The sequence below is a fragment of the Colletotrichum siamense genome, assembly GCF_013390195.1.
Source record: "Colletotrichum siamense strain Cg363 chromosome Unknown KSG_Cg363_contig07, whole genome shotgun sequence".
NCBI classification, from domain to species: domain Eukaryota; kingdom Fungi; phylum Ascomycota; class Sordariomycetes; order Glomerellales; family Glomerellaceae; genus Colletotrichum; species Colletotrichum siamense.
Window position 1 is genome coordinate 1,160,447 of NW_023501020.1, and position 14,644 is coordinate 1,175,090.

Sequence of the window (14,644 nt, forward strand, 5' to 3'; positions counted from 1 at the left end):
CGAGTCGCATTGCGTATTCCTCATATTGATCTTTGTCGAGGTAATACTTGTTGTCGTCGAGATACTCTTGCTCGGCAAGCTTGTACTCGGTCCATTCATGGTTTGGCAGAATGGTGTTGTTATGTAAGAGGGGCGGTGACAACCCAAAGTAGGAAACTACTAAGGGAGGACGTATGGGCGAGGATCTACCACCAGCTTTGGCCGACGGGAAGATCCTGAGCGAGCGGTCGTTCTTGTTGTGGTTGTTGTTTTTCGACGCGCGCCTCCATACGCCCCTCACCCCTATCCCTTCCGTCGTCTTGTGCGGGCTCGAGATCTTCGTCGTCGACGGGGAATTGGAGTTCTGCAAGCTCATTCTCGATTCGCTCATCTTCAGGCAGGATGGGATCGCCGTTGTCGTCGAAGGCAATATATCCCTCGCCGACGGTGCCGTGATCCTTTACCATATGGTTGTAGGCTGCAAGGGCGGTGGTGTACGTTTTCATGCATGACCAACAGATGAAAGTACCGCATCCTGGGCATTCAACCTTGTTACAACCCTCATATCGGACTATCGGAGTTGAGCATCCGGGGCAATCTCTGGCCTCAAGGTCTTTTTTGGCCTGTTCGAGATCTGTGTCTATCATGGACTCACAGGGACTGTCGTTGTCATGTTGGTGGCCGCACGTGGTGCAGAGACGCACCAGACAATCCGGGCATGTCTTTGGTGTGCCCATGGAGCCTTCGGTCTTAGGAGTTGGCTGGTACACTTGGCGGCACCCTGGTGTGGGGCAGTGGCGTACAAGATTAGGGTTGCGTGCCACGAAGGCGTTAGCGGCCAGGTCGAGAAAATCCTCAAAGAGTGCTGGAGGTAGGTTGTTGGCGAGACACTCGAGGTCGATAGGCTGGCTGCATAACTCTCCGTTGTCGTTCTGCTCGGTGCAGCGGAGAGGCCCCTTCTTGTGGTTGGCTCTGTATGTCTCGAGCAGGCACTCGGCGCAGAAAAGTGATTGATGTCCGCAAGATGGCAGAACGGGCCGTTTGAGGATGTCAAAGCAGGCCATGCAAGTACGTTCTAACTGGATCTCGGGAGCGCGAATGGTAGTGGTGTCGAGGATGGTGCTTTGCTCAATGAGCTCCGCAAGCTGTCTCTTCATGTTGGTCACAGCCAGTCTGTTGTAGCCGGTAATGGTGATAGTGGCCATGGTCTCTGATCGCTGGACCTCGGTGGTCACTCTGTCGCGGAGGGCGAGGACATGAAGTTCGTTGAATTTCTTAGAGATCGTACTCATCTGGTCGTAGGGTACTCCAACACGGGCCTCGAAGGCCTGATCACAAAGGAGGTACTCCGAATAGTGGTGCGCGAGGTCTTTGACTGCCATCGTGGCTTGGTCGCTGTTCTCGAAGGTGATATTGACGGTACAGCGCAAGTCATGCACTTCTGGGCAAGTGTAATAAGAAACTTTCGTGAACGTCTGCAGGTAGCTGAGAAGATCCCGATATTGGTTTGCGACGTCTTTTACTCCATAATTGTTCCAACTAATCTTGACCGTGCTGGCGCAGCCAGTCCAAATAAGGGTCTTGTTTGTAGCGTCTGTGAGCTCGAAACCGGTAACCTCTCCGCCGGCTGTGATGGTCATATCTACGCCTAGCTTGTGGCGGACGACGGAGCGGTTGGCGGGGATGATGGAGGTACGGTTGGCGATCATGGTAGTAGAAGACATGATGCGAGCTGGTATGGTGTAGTGGTAAAGGTACCGGATGATGATAATGCCGGACTACAAGTAACGACGCAGAACGACTTAGGAGCCGAACGATAGTTAAGGTGAACGACTGAGGAGCCGAACGATAGTGAAGTTGAACGACTAAGGAGCCGAACAATAGATAGTTGGAGGATGTATCAAAGTGGAGTAACCAGAGTGAAGAGTAAAGTAGTGAGTGGCGAGATGAACAGCGGTTTGTAAAATAGCGACGTGAAGAAGTAAGACCTGAGTACGATTCAACGAAGTGAGACACGGAAGGAGAGAAAGAAAGCCCGGGACGAGGGAGCGAGGCACGCATTTTAAAGGATTCTGAAGGCTGGCCGCAACCTCTCTCCTCCTCACCTTTCAGTCCCATCTGTATACCATTACCAAACATGGAGAGTCCATACATGATACACCACCTTGCGTGTGAAGTCAAACATCTATGCGGAGTTGCAGTTGAAGCCCGTGTTTGAAGTCAAAGCGAGGAGGATTGGTCATACTGCAGAGTTTACAAGTCGAAGAGGTGGGACATTGTGTCACTTGGCAGACTTGCGAGCTCCCGGAACTTCATGCCAGGTGGCAAAGCCGTAAAGCCCTCATACACAGTTGCAAAGTCTCTGAAAAGGTGTGGTTGTGGACGGTTTGACAAGAAAAGGGATGCACGGAAGTGGTCTTTCTACCGCTTGATAAAACGGGATTTAAGACAGCACTGCAAAGAGCTGGGACTTTCAAAAGATGCAACAGTTGCACACAGAAGGAGTTGAGTAGACGTTGAAAGGCCCATCCGCAAGACAGACTAGACTACAGATCAGGTGCTATTCTCACTCGCTGAACAGCCGGGCAGAGTTGTCAACTCAACCCCTGGGTACTGGCTTTACTTTCTCAGGGGCCGTCCAGGGGCCGCCCAGGGGCCGTATACTGTATCCCACAATGTGGCTGAAGGACGTCTACTAAACTGCCAGGTTGGTCATTTACTGACAAATTCAGAGATAGCCAACCCCTGAAAACTCTGGCTAACCTGAATTGGCAGTACTTTGTCAGGAACCGCCCACGGTCTGTTCAGGAGCCGTAAAGTGTATTCCACAACGTGGCCAGGCACCATCTACAGCGGACACTGACGGATTCGTGACTCAGGGGCACATTTATCTCCGGGTCAGGCACGGAAAACCTGTTTCTTGGTGGCGGCGAGGTACATCTTGTCCAGCCATCTCCAGCCATGGAGGTAGACCAGAAGGGGACTTGTAGTCGAAACTTTCGTAACCCTAACCCGAAGAAATCCCGGCCGCCGCCAGTCCTCAAGGTTCCTGAAAAGAGGTTTTCAGCGCACAGATCCTAATTCCTGGTTCTCTCTATCACAGTGTTCAAGGTGAGTGACAAGCAAGTAAAGTGGTAACGGGAAGAAACGAACGAGATACGAGGGAGATGGAGGGTATCCAAAAGAACATATCTTCGTAACATCAAGCGTAATAGTGGAGCAAGGGCAAGCATGTCCGCTCAAAAATCGGCCGTATTTTGCTATCACCCGAGTGAATGCTTGGGTCTTTCTCCTGTAGCAAAAAACCACAGTTCCACTTAAAAATTATTGATGGTAGAGTTGAAGGTGTGGGATGTGGCAACTCGTTCCCTGCCCCTGGAGACGGAAGCGGCAGTGATTCGGGTTGAAGTGACGAAGAGGTGAGACTGATGCTAAGCTGGCAAGGGAATGGTGATGAAGTTGAAGATGGCTCCGCGGAGTAAGAGAGTTGACCCGTCTTGAGGAGGGTCAGGATGCTGCGAATACCCAATTGTGGCCCCAACCTCTCAATGCTTATCTGCTGCAGCAGGTCTCGTTTTTTTAAGGACTTCCATACGCGTGGCGCAACAGGAAGCGGCTCCAGTTTGGCGAGCAACCTCAATGCAGCCTCAACATTCACCCACGGGACCCAGCAGTTATTTTGAGATGTATTGGTCTAAATGCACTATGCTACCGAGATATCCCAAACCGAACCGGTCATAAAATCAAAACAAATGCAGGTATCAACAAACGCCAGAAACTCACATCGCTCTTTTGTGTGTTTTTCTCATTACCCATCAGAGAGAAAAGGACCCTCCTTTTAACCCACCACGTGGGGAACGCCCCTCTTCCACTTGAGCTTCTTGCCGTGCTTGCTCTCGTGGTGCCTCGACACGTTGTCCCTGCGCCCGCGGTGGTCGCAGCCGGGGTACGGGCACTCGCGGATCTCGGAGCGCACGTTGGCGGTCTGCGCGACCTCGGGGTGCCGCGCCTGCAGGTGCCGCTCGAGGTCGCGGACCTGGGCGAACTTGTGCTCGGTGTGGCGCTCGGCGCGGCAGATGGTGCAGACGAGCGACTTGCGGTGGACGCGCTGATGCTGCTTGAGCTGGGCCTCCTTGCGGAAGGTCTTTGTGCAGTTGTCGGTGGTGCAGCGGTAGGGGTGGTCGGCGGCGTCCGGGGAGGTCGGGGAGGTGGTGCTCGTGGGGAGCGGGGAGGCGCTGGTGGAGGAGAGGGGCCAGACGGGCATGGAGCTTGGGTCTTGGAGGAAGTCCATGTCGTCGGGGATGTAGTCGAGAGACTGCTCGAAGGGGGAGGTGTTTGCGCTGCCGAAGTAGGAGACGGAGAGCTGGTCGCCCGAGAGGTAGTCCGACGACGCCGAGAGGTCTGGGAGGGGGTCGTTGAAGGAGAAGAGGCTCTGCTCGACGTCGTACTGGACGGTGGGGTCATTGATGATGTCCTCCGGGGAGCTGGTGTCCGTGGGGTAGGGGTAGTTCATGGTGAAGTCGCTGGGGGCGAGCATCTCCTCGTTAATGTAGGTGGCCCAGGCCATCTCGTCCGGCGACTCGTAGAGCTCGGAGAGAGGCGAGCCTTGTGTGAACATGTTCTCCATTGTGTCGTGGGGTGCAGCGCATCCGGGCTGGGCCCCGTAGGGCCAGCCGGTGGAAGTCACTGCCATGGTGGTAGTGAGGAGGGGGTCAATCTCTGTGTGGGTAGTGTTATCGCCTTCTAGTCTGCCAACTCTTGTGGAAGTTGCAGCAGACATTTCGATCAACTCCGTGAGCGAAGCTGAAGGTTGCTGGTCAAAGTGGTTGTAGCTGTGGTCGTAGATGGTGGTGGACTCGGCAATGTGCTGAGCGTAGCGGTTTACAAATGGCGTTGGTTGTGTGTGAGCGATGTGGGATCTGGAGTCATCAAGTTTAGATGTCCGCTCGAGAAGTTTTACGACGTACTCAGGTCCTTGGCCAACCTAGGGGCGAGCGTTAGTCGCATGTCACAGGGAGAGAAGTAAGTCGAGTCGAAGCCTTACCTGCGCGAATAACCGGCGTCATCTTCACCATATTAGATAGCAACCGACAGGTTCTTCATGATGCCGATGACTTCCTGGCGCCGAGGCGTGATATGGAAGTCTTGGCAAGCCATGGCTGCGCAAGCTGCGCTGGGAGGATCAGATCTCAAGCAAAATGTCTCCTGCTTGTGATCTTCGCGACCCTGAATCATGGCACCTTTTCCGCCGGCGCGGAAAGGGTCCACGTTTGCGATGTCGCTCGTCGCGACGTCACATCTTGCAGCGTCTTCCGCTCGTCGAAACATCGACAAGTAGCTGACGCTGATGTCTGGGTTGCAGCACGACATCCGTCGGTACCGACGTGTCATCGCATGTGCAGGCAACTGAGACTGGTAGGTGTGTTAGCGCCTACGTTTCGTAGAGCGTTGATGAAATCTCTAAATTGTTAGCCTACCTTCTGCATCATATTCGGAAGCGATCCCAAGATCGGAAGCATGTTGAAGTCGACGGGCGATGTCCATGAGGGTGCAATATGGTATCCCCCGTCGTCGGAGTAGTCGTTCTCGGTGATCGTCGAGCAATCCATTTCATCGCATCCGTCCGAAGCACAACCAATGTGCAGAGACAGTCGCATCAAATCGGATCGCTCGTCAATCTCGAGAGCGGAAGGGCAGGGCGGTTCAGGCACGAGTCGGCCAGGATCGCCGTCGTAGTCATATTGGTCCAGACGGTCGTTGACCGGTGGATCATGGTGCAAGGCCATCTTGGCGGCGGGCGAAGCGGCTTCTACAACCAGCGCATTGGTATTGAGGGCGGGGTGCTGAGAAAGCTTGAAAAGGGTTGTATCGATGATCCGAATCGATGTCAAGCTTGCGTGCAATAGTAAGATGAAGGCGATGTTTGAAGATAGGTAGAGTAAGTGTAAGTCGGATGAGGAAAGAAAGAAGGTCAGATTCGAGATGCGTGAGGGATGCCTGGGGATTTGAACAACCCAGTGACTCAGGCAGAAGCTTTCCTACTGGCTGGATGGGCGCTGCCTGTGCCGTTTTCCTGGGGGCGCAGCGATTTGGCCTCAGTGGCCCGTGCGTCATCCGCAGTGGGATGGTCTACCTGTTGGATGGATTAAATGTTAGGTCACGGATGATTGGGAGGCGGTTGCTCAGCCAGTAGTTGAGCTACTGTATCGATTCAAACGACTGAAAACTAATAGTTATATCAAATACTGAATTACTGCTTTGTTCTATCCCATCTATACCACTTCCCATTCTATCGTGAGCACTTCGATATCTGTAGACCATCTGGAATTCCAACATATAAGTAGGCATACAAGCACCCTCCGCAAGCCAGGGCTGAACGGTAGGCGGATTCCTGCGGGGAGAGGTACTATTGGCTGGTGAAGCTGACATGCCCCCACTTGGTTGCAGGAAAAAGATACAAAGTGACTTGAGGCCGCCGCGGCTTCCCCATCGTGTTTCCATCCATCGCGCCGCCTCGTTGTCGAGTTTTCCTTGAAAAGATGATGCAACTCCTCGAGGGACGAGCAATTGGAAGTCAATTATTGGTCGCCTTACGTTGAGTCAGTCGTCGGGGTTCGAGTCTCTGCCCCTCCATTGCCGTTGAAAGAGCTCGATATATGGGTGTCTTTCGCCGAGAGACGCAAATCATCGTCATATCCGTCTGTTCTTGACAGAAGACCTTCAATGGGCAGGCTGAGGCTGCGCCAGATAGCTTCCCCGAACACAATATGTTGGCCCCTGAGGCGAGCACTTTAATACATAAATTTCAATGTTGCAGCTTCAGACCCGACAACGATACTGGGGCGTCGCCAGCTCGTGTCTGTGAACCATACGACCCCCCGACTGGTTCGACACCACCCTACGCTGACATGGACTGCTTCAGTACGAGGATGGCCAACGTGCTGCGCGCAATACGACAGGCTGCCGACCCATGACCGTTGATGGGAACCATCGTGCTAGCTGTCGCAGAACTAAACTATCCTCATCGCAAGCCTCTGCTCCAATGTCGAGATCGAACGATTACCGACCTGCCTGGCCTTCATGGCCCTCAAAAACGAAGAACAAACCATAAAACCATAAAAATCACATAGGAGGACAAAAGACTGCGCCGAGGGGGAATCGAACCCCCGGCTCCCCGACGCTGCTGGATGGCAACGGAGAATTTTACCACTAAACCATCGGCGCATGTGGCAGCTGACTCAGCTGATGATCAAGGCCGCGAATACGTAGATTATGACCTGTGGTTGGGGATGGTGACGGGACCTTTCCCTCGCGACCGAGCGAACGAACGATGACGATGCCGAGATTTAAAGATGACGAGATAAGGATCAAGTCCGCTACCGCGTGTGCCTCCTATGATCAGTTTGCAACTGTTGCTGGCAGTGCGGAGCAGCTGGATGTCAGCGTGGAGCTGGAAATGCTCAAAAGACGAAATGGTGATGGAGGAGAGGGCAGCAAGACTCTGATATCCGGAAAGTTTCAAGCCACGGAAATATTCATGGAGGTGAGGTTGAAATAAGGGCCGGTCTGCGGGGTCAAGCCAAGTAGACTCCGGACGTCGCACGTTCCCCTTCTCCTTGGACCTTGCCACACTATCATGCTGGTGGAGACATGCTTCGGGGCTGTTCTGGGTGTCCTCGGCGCGGCGGCAAGGTCCCCACTTTGCTCCGCGTGGTGTCCGGGGCGAGGGGCCGGGCTGGGTATGTCTTTCGGGCCCGTCGTTGCTTCGGGGTTCGCGTTCCATGTCTGTGACGGGGCTGGACCGGGCGATGAGGTGGCGGAAGGCTGGCATTGCGCCTGTTCGAGTGATTGACATCCTTTAGGTTCGAACGCTTCGAGGGCAGCATCCCTCGCTTGGCACTCTCTTCATATTCTCTACAATCTACGGCGATGTTCACCTTCAATACGTCAAGCCAAACTGCCAAATCTACCACACTCCATGAACCGTATCAACCCCAGCCAGCGAAGTTACTGACCATGAAAGAGAGGACAGCAGCCAAGTCAACACAATTCCTCCCGCATTCCAACCCCCTCCCAAGACTCACATCTCCTGCCCATCCCATCCAAACATGCCATCATCTCCCCAGCAGCAACAACCCTTGAACGCCCCCAATTCGGGCGCTGCGTGAGTTTGAGCAAGATACTTGCATCCGCGCTAGCGCCGCCTTACGCCGCCGCCCCGCCCCGCCCCAATCTGACTCACCCGCCACGAACCTCTCTTCGCCATCAAGCCCATCCATGTAAGCTTAACGCAGCTGCCAACATCCCGTCTTTGTGGTTTCTCGTTAAGCTTAGTCGGGAGCTCGTCGCTAGCAGCAAATAAGAAAAACTTGCTCAATTGGTGGCAGAGATTGGTTCACCTTCCCGTTACAGCGTCTCTCCCAGTGACAGCAGGCATGCGAGCCCGGTCTAGACGTGTTGCCGAACCCAGCAGAGATGGCACGTTGCCATAGGTCTGCTCTTTCGTTTCGTTGTGGCGTTTCTTTCCTGCGCAGGTTTCTCGCAGCTGGCCTGCCCGACTAGCTGTCTACCGACCACATCCCAAAGGGCAGCAACAGCTCCCATCCTTGCCTACCTTACCTTTCCCAATGGGAAGGATAAGCTAAAACATTTTTGAGCGCAATCTGCATGCTCGCTCCTCTGCGGGGGTTACAGCACATGCAAACAAGCAGCTAGGTAATGTTGGAAGGGTATATATAACCGCGAGTGCCTCTGTCTTCTGGTGTGGCATCGCACACTCTCCAGTCTCGAGTCTTGGCAAGATCTTGTCCCATCAACCGACCCGCTGAACAAACTTAACCTTCACCATCTCCACACGCAGATCAGCAGGAATCAAACACAAAAAATGGCCCCCAAGACCCTCCTCCTCGCCCTCGGCGCCGCCAACCTGGCCGCCGCGCATTTCGGCCTCGCCTACCCCTCCTGGAGAGCCGACACCCTCAAGGGCACGAACGAGACGGGATATTCGCAGTGGTTGTACCCATGTACGTTCTCTTCACCCGCTTGCCCTTCTGCTTTCCACCTCGATATGGCCACTCCTCCACATCACCAGTACTAACAAGTCCAAAAGGCGCCGGCGTCCCCTACGGCACCGGCAACGTCACCGACTGGCCCCTAGACGGCGGCTCCCTCGAGCTCGACCTGCACCACGACTGGACCTACGTCTTCATCAACCTCGGCATCGAGGCCGACGGCAACGTGACCACGCACAACATCACGCTGACCCCGCAGTTCTGGAACGCCACCGGCAGCGGCGTGCTCTGCGTCGAGAAGCTCAACCTCACGACGCCCGCGAAGGAGGGGCAGAAGGGGAGTATCCAGGTGGTGACGGTGGGCGACGCCGGGGCTGGCCTTTACAACGTGAGTTATCCTCTGTTTTCCGCGTTTCCCCTGGGTTTTGGTGGAATTGAAAATGGAGAACTGGGAGGGGGAGAACATGAGCTGACGATGGGATTTAGTGCGCCGACATCCGGTTTACTGCCAACGCGACCACGCTCCCCTCGGACCAGTGCAAGACGGAGGGCGTGGAGGTGTACACCGTCAAGGAGCAGAGCGCCAACGGCACCGTCGAGGAGGGCAGCGGCAGCGGGAACAGCAGCGGCAACTCGACCTCGGGCGGCGGCGGCAGCAGTGGCGCAGCGGGACGTAGTTCTCACGCGGTTGCGCTCACGTCCATCGTCGGTCTGAGCATGGCCTTCGTCTTTGGGATGAGTCTGTGAAGTATGTGATGCGACAGGTAGGGGGACAGAAATGTGACGTGAAGGGGAGACATCACGAGAGAGCATGAGAATTGTGTCGTGTTGTGTTATGTGCGTGGGCGTGTGTGTGACGACCCTTTCTAATGTACATGAGTTGTATGCCTTGATACCAGCCCCTCCATCCATCCGCCCACCGTGGATGCAAAATAAAAACAATGAGGAAATATCCTAATGATGCAATATGCTGGTTGTATATGGTATATGAGATGTGCGCAACAGTGTATGATGCAGAAAAATGCAAGTCTGGTTCGCGTCAACGACGACAAGACCATGTAAAGACAAAAACGACTTACTCGATGCAAAAACCAACAAAGAAATGAAAACAAATGCCCAACATCAGTGGTATCTCTCGCAAAACATCCATCTCGTCAAAACATCAAAAAAACACAGGTATTAAATCCAATGCAAAAACAAACCTCACATCATCACCTCTTGACAGCGCTCTGCTCCACAAGGAACAGCTCCCTCATCACCCGCGCCATCGTGATCCGCTGGCTCGGCAGCGGGATCAACATATCACTCACGAGCCTCTCCAGCCTGTCGCGCGGGTACAGCTTCTCCCTCGCCTGCGCGACCTCGCTCAGCCAGATGTACATCATATCCACCGCCGCGCACGGCGGCCGCGTGCCCATCGGCGGCGGCGCCATCGTCCGGTTCACGTCCGCGATCATCCAGTACAGCGGGCGCCCGCCCACCTGCGCGCCGGCGCCCTTGCGGCTGCGCGCGTCCGGGAACGAGATCTTGCCCAGCACGTACAGCATCGTCACCCCCAGCGCCCACACGTCCGACGGCGGCCCGCGGAGTTTCTTGCCGATGAACTCGGGCGGGATGTAGTACGGCGTGCCGCCCGTGGTCACGGGCCCCGAGGTGTGCGTGGAGAGGCCAAAGTCGCAGAGGACCGCGCCGCGGGAGGGCGAGTAGAGGATGTTGGCGGGCTTGATGTCGTTGTGCACGAGGGACTTGCTGTGCAGGTAGTGCAGCGCGCCGGCGATGTCGCGCAAGATGGCGAAGGCGTCGGCGCGGGTGCCGGTGAATGAGTGATCCAGATGATTGCGCCAGACGCCCTTGGCGGCGAGGTCTTTCGCGTCGACGTGCTCCATGTAGAGGGAGAGATAGCGCGCGTCGCCGCCGTAGAGCTTGACGATGGACTCGTGGCGCAGGTCGTCCTGGGACTGGTACTCGCGCAGCCACATGTCGGCCTGGCGGATGACGTTGCGCTCGTTGTTGTCTTGCTGTTTGGCGGCGGGGTTGGCGGCTGAAGGGGCGGAGCGGGTCTTGAGGACCTTGACGGTGACGATGCCGTCGGGCACGTTGGAGTGCTCGGCGGTGAAGACGGAGGAGAGCGCGGTCGAGGCGATCTGGTCGCGCTTGGTGACGGTGTACTCGTCAATCTCGCAGCCGCCGGGGATGGCGACGGTCTCGCGGGACTGCATGTCGAGCAGGGCGTGGCCGTTGGCGGGGACGAGCGCGCTGCTTGTGCCGGTGGTTGTTGTGGTTTTGGCTTCCGTGGGGAGGGGGAAGACGAGGGGTTTCGCGGCCGGGCGGAGGAACATGATGACGCCGTCTTCTTCGTCCGCAGTGCGCGGCTTCTTCTCGGTGCGCGCGGCGTCGGCGCCGGCGTCGAGGGTGAAGGAGCGCTTGCCGGAGGCGTTGAGGGCGTCTGAGCCCGAGCCGAAGTCTGGCTCCGATCTGAGGTCGGAGTCCTGTCTGAAGAACGCCGGGCGCTTCGCCAGCACTCTAAAGTCCAGGACGGACGTCTCGCGCACGTTGATGCGCCATGTGCCCGGCGAGAGCGCCTTTGGCGTCCCGGGGTTGACCGTCCACCCGCAGCTCGAGGGCTCGTCGGATATCCTGGTCAGCGAGATGGGCACTTCCGAGCGGTTCAGCAGGATCTGGTTGTCGCTCGCGGGGTCGTAGTACAGCTCGCACCACAGCGGCGGGCGGGGCGTGTTGTCATCATCCAAACGTTCCGGGGGGATGCGCACGGAAAACTTGATGTCCTTGGAGGTCTGGGTGACGGCGAGGACCTTGTGCTGCGGCTCCTGCTCGGAGGCGACCTCGGCGCGCAGGGCGAGCCACTGGCAGTTGTAGTTGCCCGGGCTGACGGAGCGGCTGCGGGTGAGGGGCCTCACGAGGATGCGGATGCCCTGCTTGTGGTGGTGCTCCTCGACGCGGAGCTGGTCGAGCGGGACGGCGTCGGGCTGCGGCAGGTCGAGGGGCTCGTCGACGCGGATGCTGCCCAGGCGCCGGTCGATCTCGGTCTGGGAGAAGGGTTCCGTCTTTTCCTCCGAGGGCTCCTCCGAGCCAAGGGCCCGGCGGCGGTCGCCCATGAGAGACGGGGATGGGTGGTGGTTGGGAGGACGACGAGGATGGCGGCGGAGGCTCTAGCCGTCGTCGTGGTCCATGCGTTGCGCGCGGATGGCGCGATGCGGTTACAATAGACTCGGAGGGGACTCACTCAGTCGCACACAGACTGTGGACGGGTTGGAGCGAGGGGACTTTGCCTGCGTGCGTGTGTGCGTGCAGTGGCGGCAAAGGCAAGCAAGGTAAGGTGGGTTTGGTAGTGTAGGAATGGCCGGGATGGGATTGGATTGAGAGTGAGTAAGATGTGGTCTGTCCGGGGATAGTCGGCCAGGCAGACGGGCTGAGGCTTGGTAAGGCGGTTGCGCAAGCAGGGTGAGCGTTGTGAGATTTAATCGTCGTCTTCTTCTTCTGTTGCGGAGAACTGGGATCAGACAGTGGGTTCCGTGGCGCTTTCGTTGGGTCTGAGGAGGAGTTGCGATGATGCGGGAGGATGAATGAGGAAAGGGAAAAGAAAAAAGGCGAGGGGAGTAGAAGAGAGAGACAGTGGATTTGAGGCACAAATGCAGGAACAGCACGGAATTAAGAGCCGCCAGGGCACAGCCAACAATGAGGGCGCGAGGAGAGGCAGGTCGGCGGAGAGCAGCAGAGACTGGACGTCAGATGAACAGATGGACAGATGAGCCCAAAGTCAACCACCGGGAAACCAGCGACAAGTCAGTGACTGACTGACTGACTGATGGACTGAGTGACGGGTGGGATTGGGGGAGACAGTACACTGGGGGGATGAACGGGAACGGTGTGTGCAACGGGGACGGGACGGGGAGGGACCTTGGGACCTTATGGAGGGCCTGCTGATGGAGTCTCAGCCTCAAGTAGTTTTAATCGGCCGATACGCAGCAGGTATAGAGTAGAGCAGAGAGTGACTGACGGAGAGTCCTGACCAGCAGAGAGCTACTAACCGATGGGCACGGTGAGATTGTGGTGAGTTGCGCAAGTCAGTAGGACGGCACAGCAGTCTTGAATGTTTCTGTTTCGTCTCCCGATGGCCGGGGAACAAGAGACAGATATGCTCTGAGAGTGTGTTCAGTGCTCAGAATGAGATCTGGCACAGATGTGTTGAGAGAGAAAAAAGCTGCAGCTCTCAGTGCAGTTGTGGAAGAAAAAGAGTCATCGAACCCTGTGGAAGAACAGACACGGGTGCCTGGCCTTGGGTACTTTCTTGGGGAGAGGGGGGAAAGAACGGATGCCAACTGGATGAGATGGGCTGAACTGCTGCAGGATGGCCAGAGGGGAATAGCGTCTGTTGCTCTCATTCGAGATCTTGCAGTGCGCTTCAGCCCTGGTTGATGGGGTCAATGGGGATCACAAAGTACCCTGATGCGCATCTTCCGCGTGGAGTGACTTGGGCATGGGCAGAGCGACACGACTTCCGGGCGTCAGATAGGCAAAACGGCAGCTGTGCTGACGGTGCCCAGCCACAATCAGCGCCTCTCCAACGACCTCACGGATGGAGATGAGAGGGCTCCAACTCTGAGATCAGAGAGCGTGCTAATACGGCGTAAGCACTGGCAGCCGGGACGATGGATAGTTGGTCTGCAGGTCTGCAGTGCCGGCCGGTTCCCTGGCAGTTGACCAGAGCCTGACCCAGGTTCGATATGGAGGCAAAGTCACTTGACTTTGGTGTCTTTCGTTTCTTCACGGGTCGGCATCCGTGTGGGAAGAGGTGGAAACACAGAGACAACGGGCCGTCATGACTGGGACAGCCGTGAAAGGAGAGTTGTCTTTATGAGGAGAGTGTCTGTCTGTCGGAGGATTCAACACCGGTGTCAATCAGGCTGGGCGGGTGTGTGAGATCTGGGCGAAGACAATGACGAACAGTTGGACTGTGATGAATCCAGATGAGCGTTGGATGAGCGTGGATGAGTGAGAGTGAGCCAACGGCCAGTATTGCCAGCCTGGGTGTGCTAAAAGAGTCATGCGGTGTGATTGGCTCGTCTGGCGAGGATGATGACTGAGCCTCCTTCCATCCATTCCTTCCGGTCGAGGTCTTTCCTCCCTCTTTCCCTTTCTTTCTTCGTCTTCAGGCCCTGTTCAATGCCAATTCAGGCTGCGCTTCAGGCTCTCTCAGCCTGCAGCCCGCGACTTCCACCGCTGGAAAAGTCCGAAAAGCCTGGCCTGGCCGGGCAGTCACCTATCACCAGTCAGTCACCTCACCCGTTCCTGCCTGCTCCCAATGGAAAAAAAAGTCGTCTCGTGGCTTCGATGGGTGGAGACACTTTGACACTTGCAGCCAATAACGCAGCCTCCCATTGGCTGTTGGTCAAACGCCATGCCACCCTGCATACCGCCCCCCTCACTCTCATTGGTTCACTTTAAGATACCCACAAGTCCGACTGGGTCCCATTGGCTCGCTAAGGTGGCGGAGCCTGAGATTGCAGGGCTAAGCTGCACCCTGGTGGCTCTCGTGTCCCGATTCTGGGAGGCGCGACAGGGGTGCCTGCGCCTGTGTAGGGCCCCCCGCTAGCCCCAACATGGCGCTAGCGCTGCCTGGCCCTGCCCGTTCC

General features: G+C 56.4%; 4 protein-coding genes across 4 annotated transcripts; 1 reads left to right on the top strand and 3 right to left on the bottom strand.

The window, feature by feature from the left end:
* Nucleotides 1–185: 185 nt before the first annotated feature.
* Nucleotides 186–1,703, bottom strand: CGCS363_v010646 (ATP-dependent RNA helicase DEAH11; the record flags this gene model as incomplete). The annotated part of the gene is made up of 1 exon (XM_036642495.1): nt 186–1,703. The coding sequence occupies one exon, from the start codon at nt 1,701–1,703 to the stop codon at nt 186–188; it is 1,518 nt and encodes a 505-aa protein (XP_036491553.1).
* A 2,114-nt stretch (nt 1,704–3,817) lies between these two features.
* Nucleotides 3,818–4,986, bottom strand: CGCS363_v010647 (uncharacterized protein; the record flags this gene model as incomplete). The annotated part of the gene is made up of 2 exons (XM_036642496.1): nt 3,818–4,898; nt 4,940–4,986. 2 exons carry the CDS (start codon nt 4,984–4,986, stop codon nt 3,818–3,820), a joined length of 1,128 nt encoding a protein of 375 aa, XP_036491552.1.
* A 3,877-nt stretch (nt 4,987–8,863) lies between these two features.
* CGCS363_v010648 (Uncharacterized protein) lies at nt 8,864–9,737 on the top strand (the record flags this gene model as incomplete). Its single annotated transcript, XM_036642497.1, has 3 exons — nt 8,864–9,002; nt 9,089–9,378; nt 9,477–9,737. 3 exons carry the CDS (start codon nt 8,864–8,866, stop codon nt 9,735–9,737), a joined length of 690 nt encoding a protein of 229 aa, XP_036491559.1.
* Nucleotides 9,738–10,201: 464 nt separating this feature from the next.
* SAK (Serine/threonine-protein kinase PLK4) lies at nt 10,202–12,106 on the bottom strand (the record flags this gene model as incomplete). The annotated part of the gene is made up of 1 exon (XM_036642498.1): nt 10,202–12,106. One exon carries the CDS (start codon nt 12,104–12,106, stop codon nt 10,202–10,204), a length of 1,905 nt encoding a protein of 634 aa, XP_036491558.1.
* Nucleotides 12,107–14,644: the final 2,538 nt, after the last annotated feature.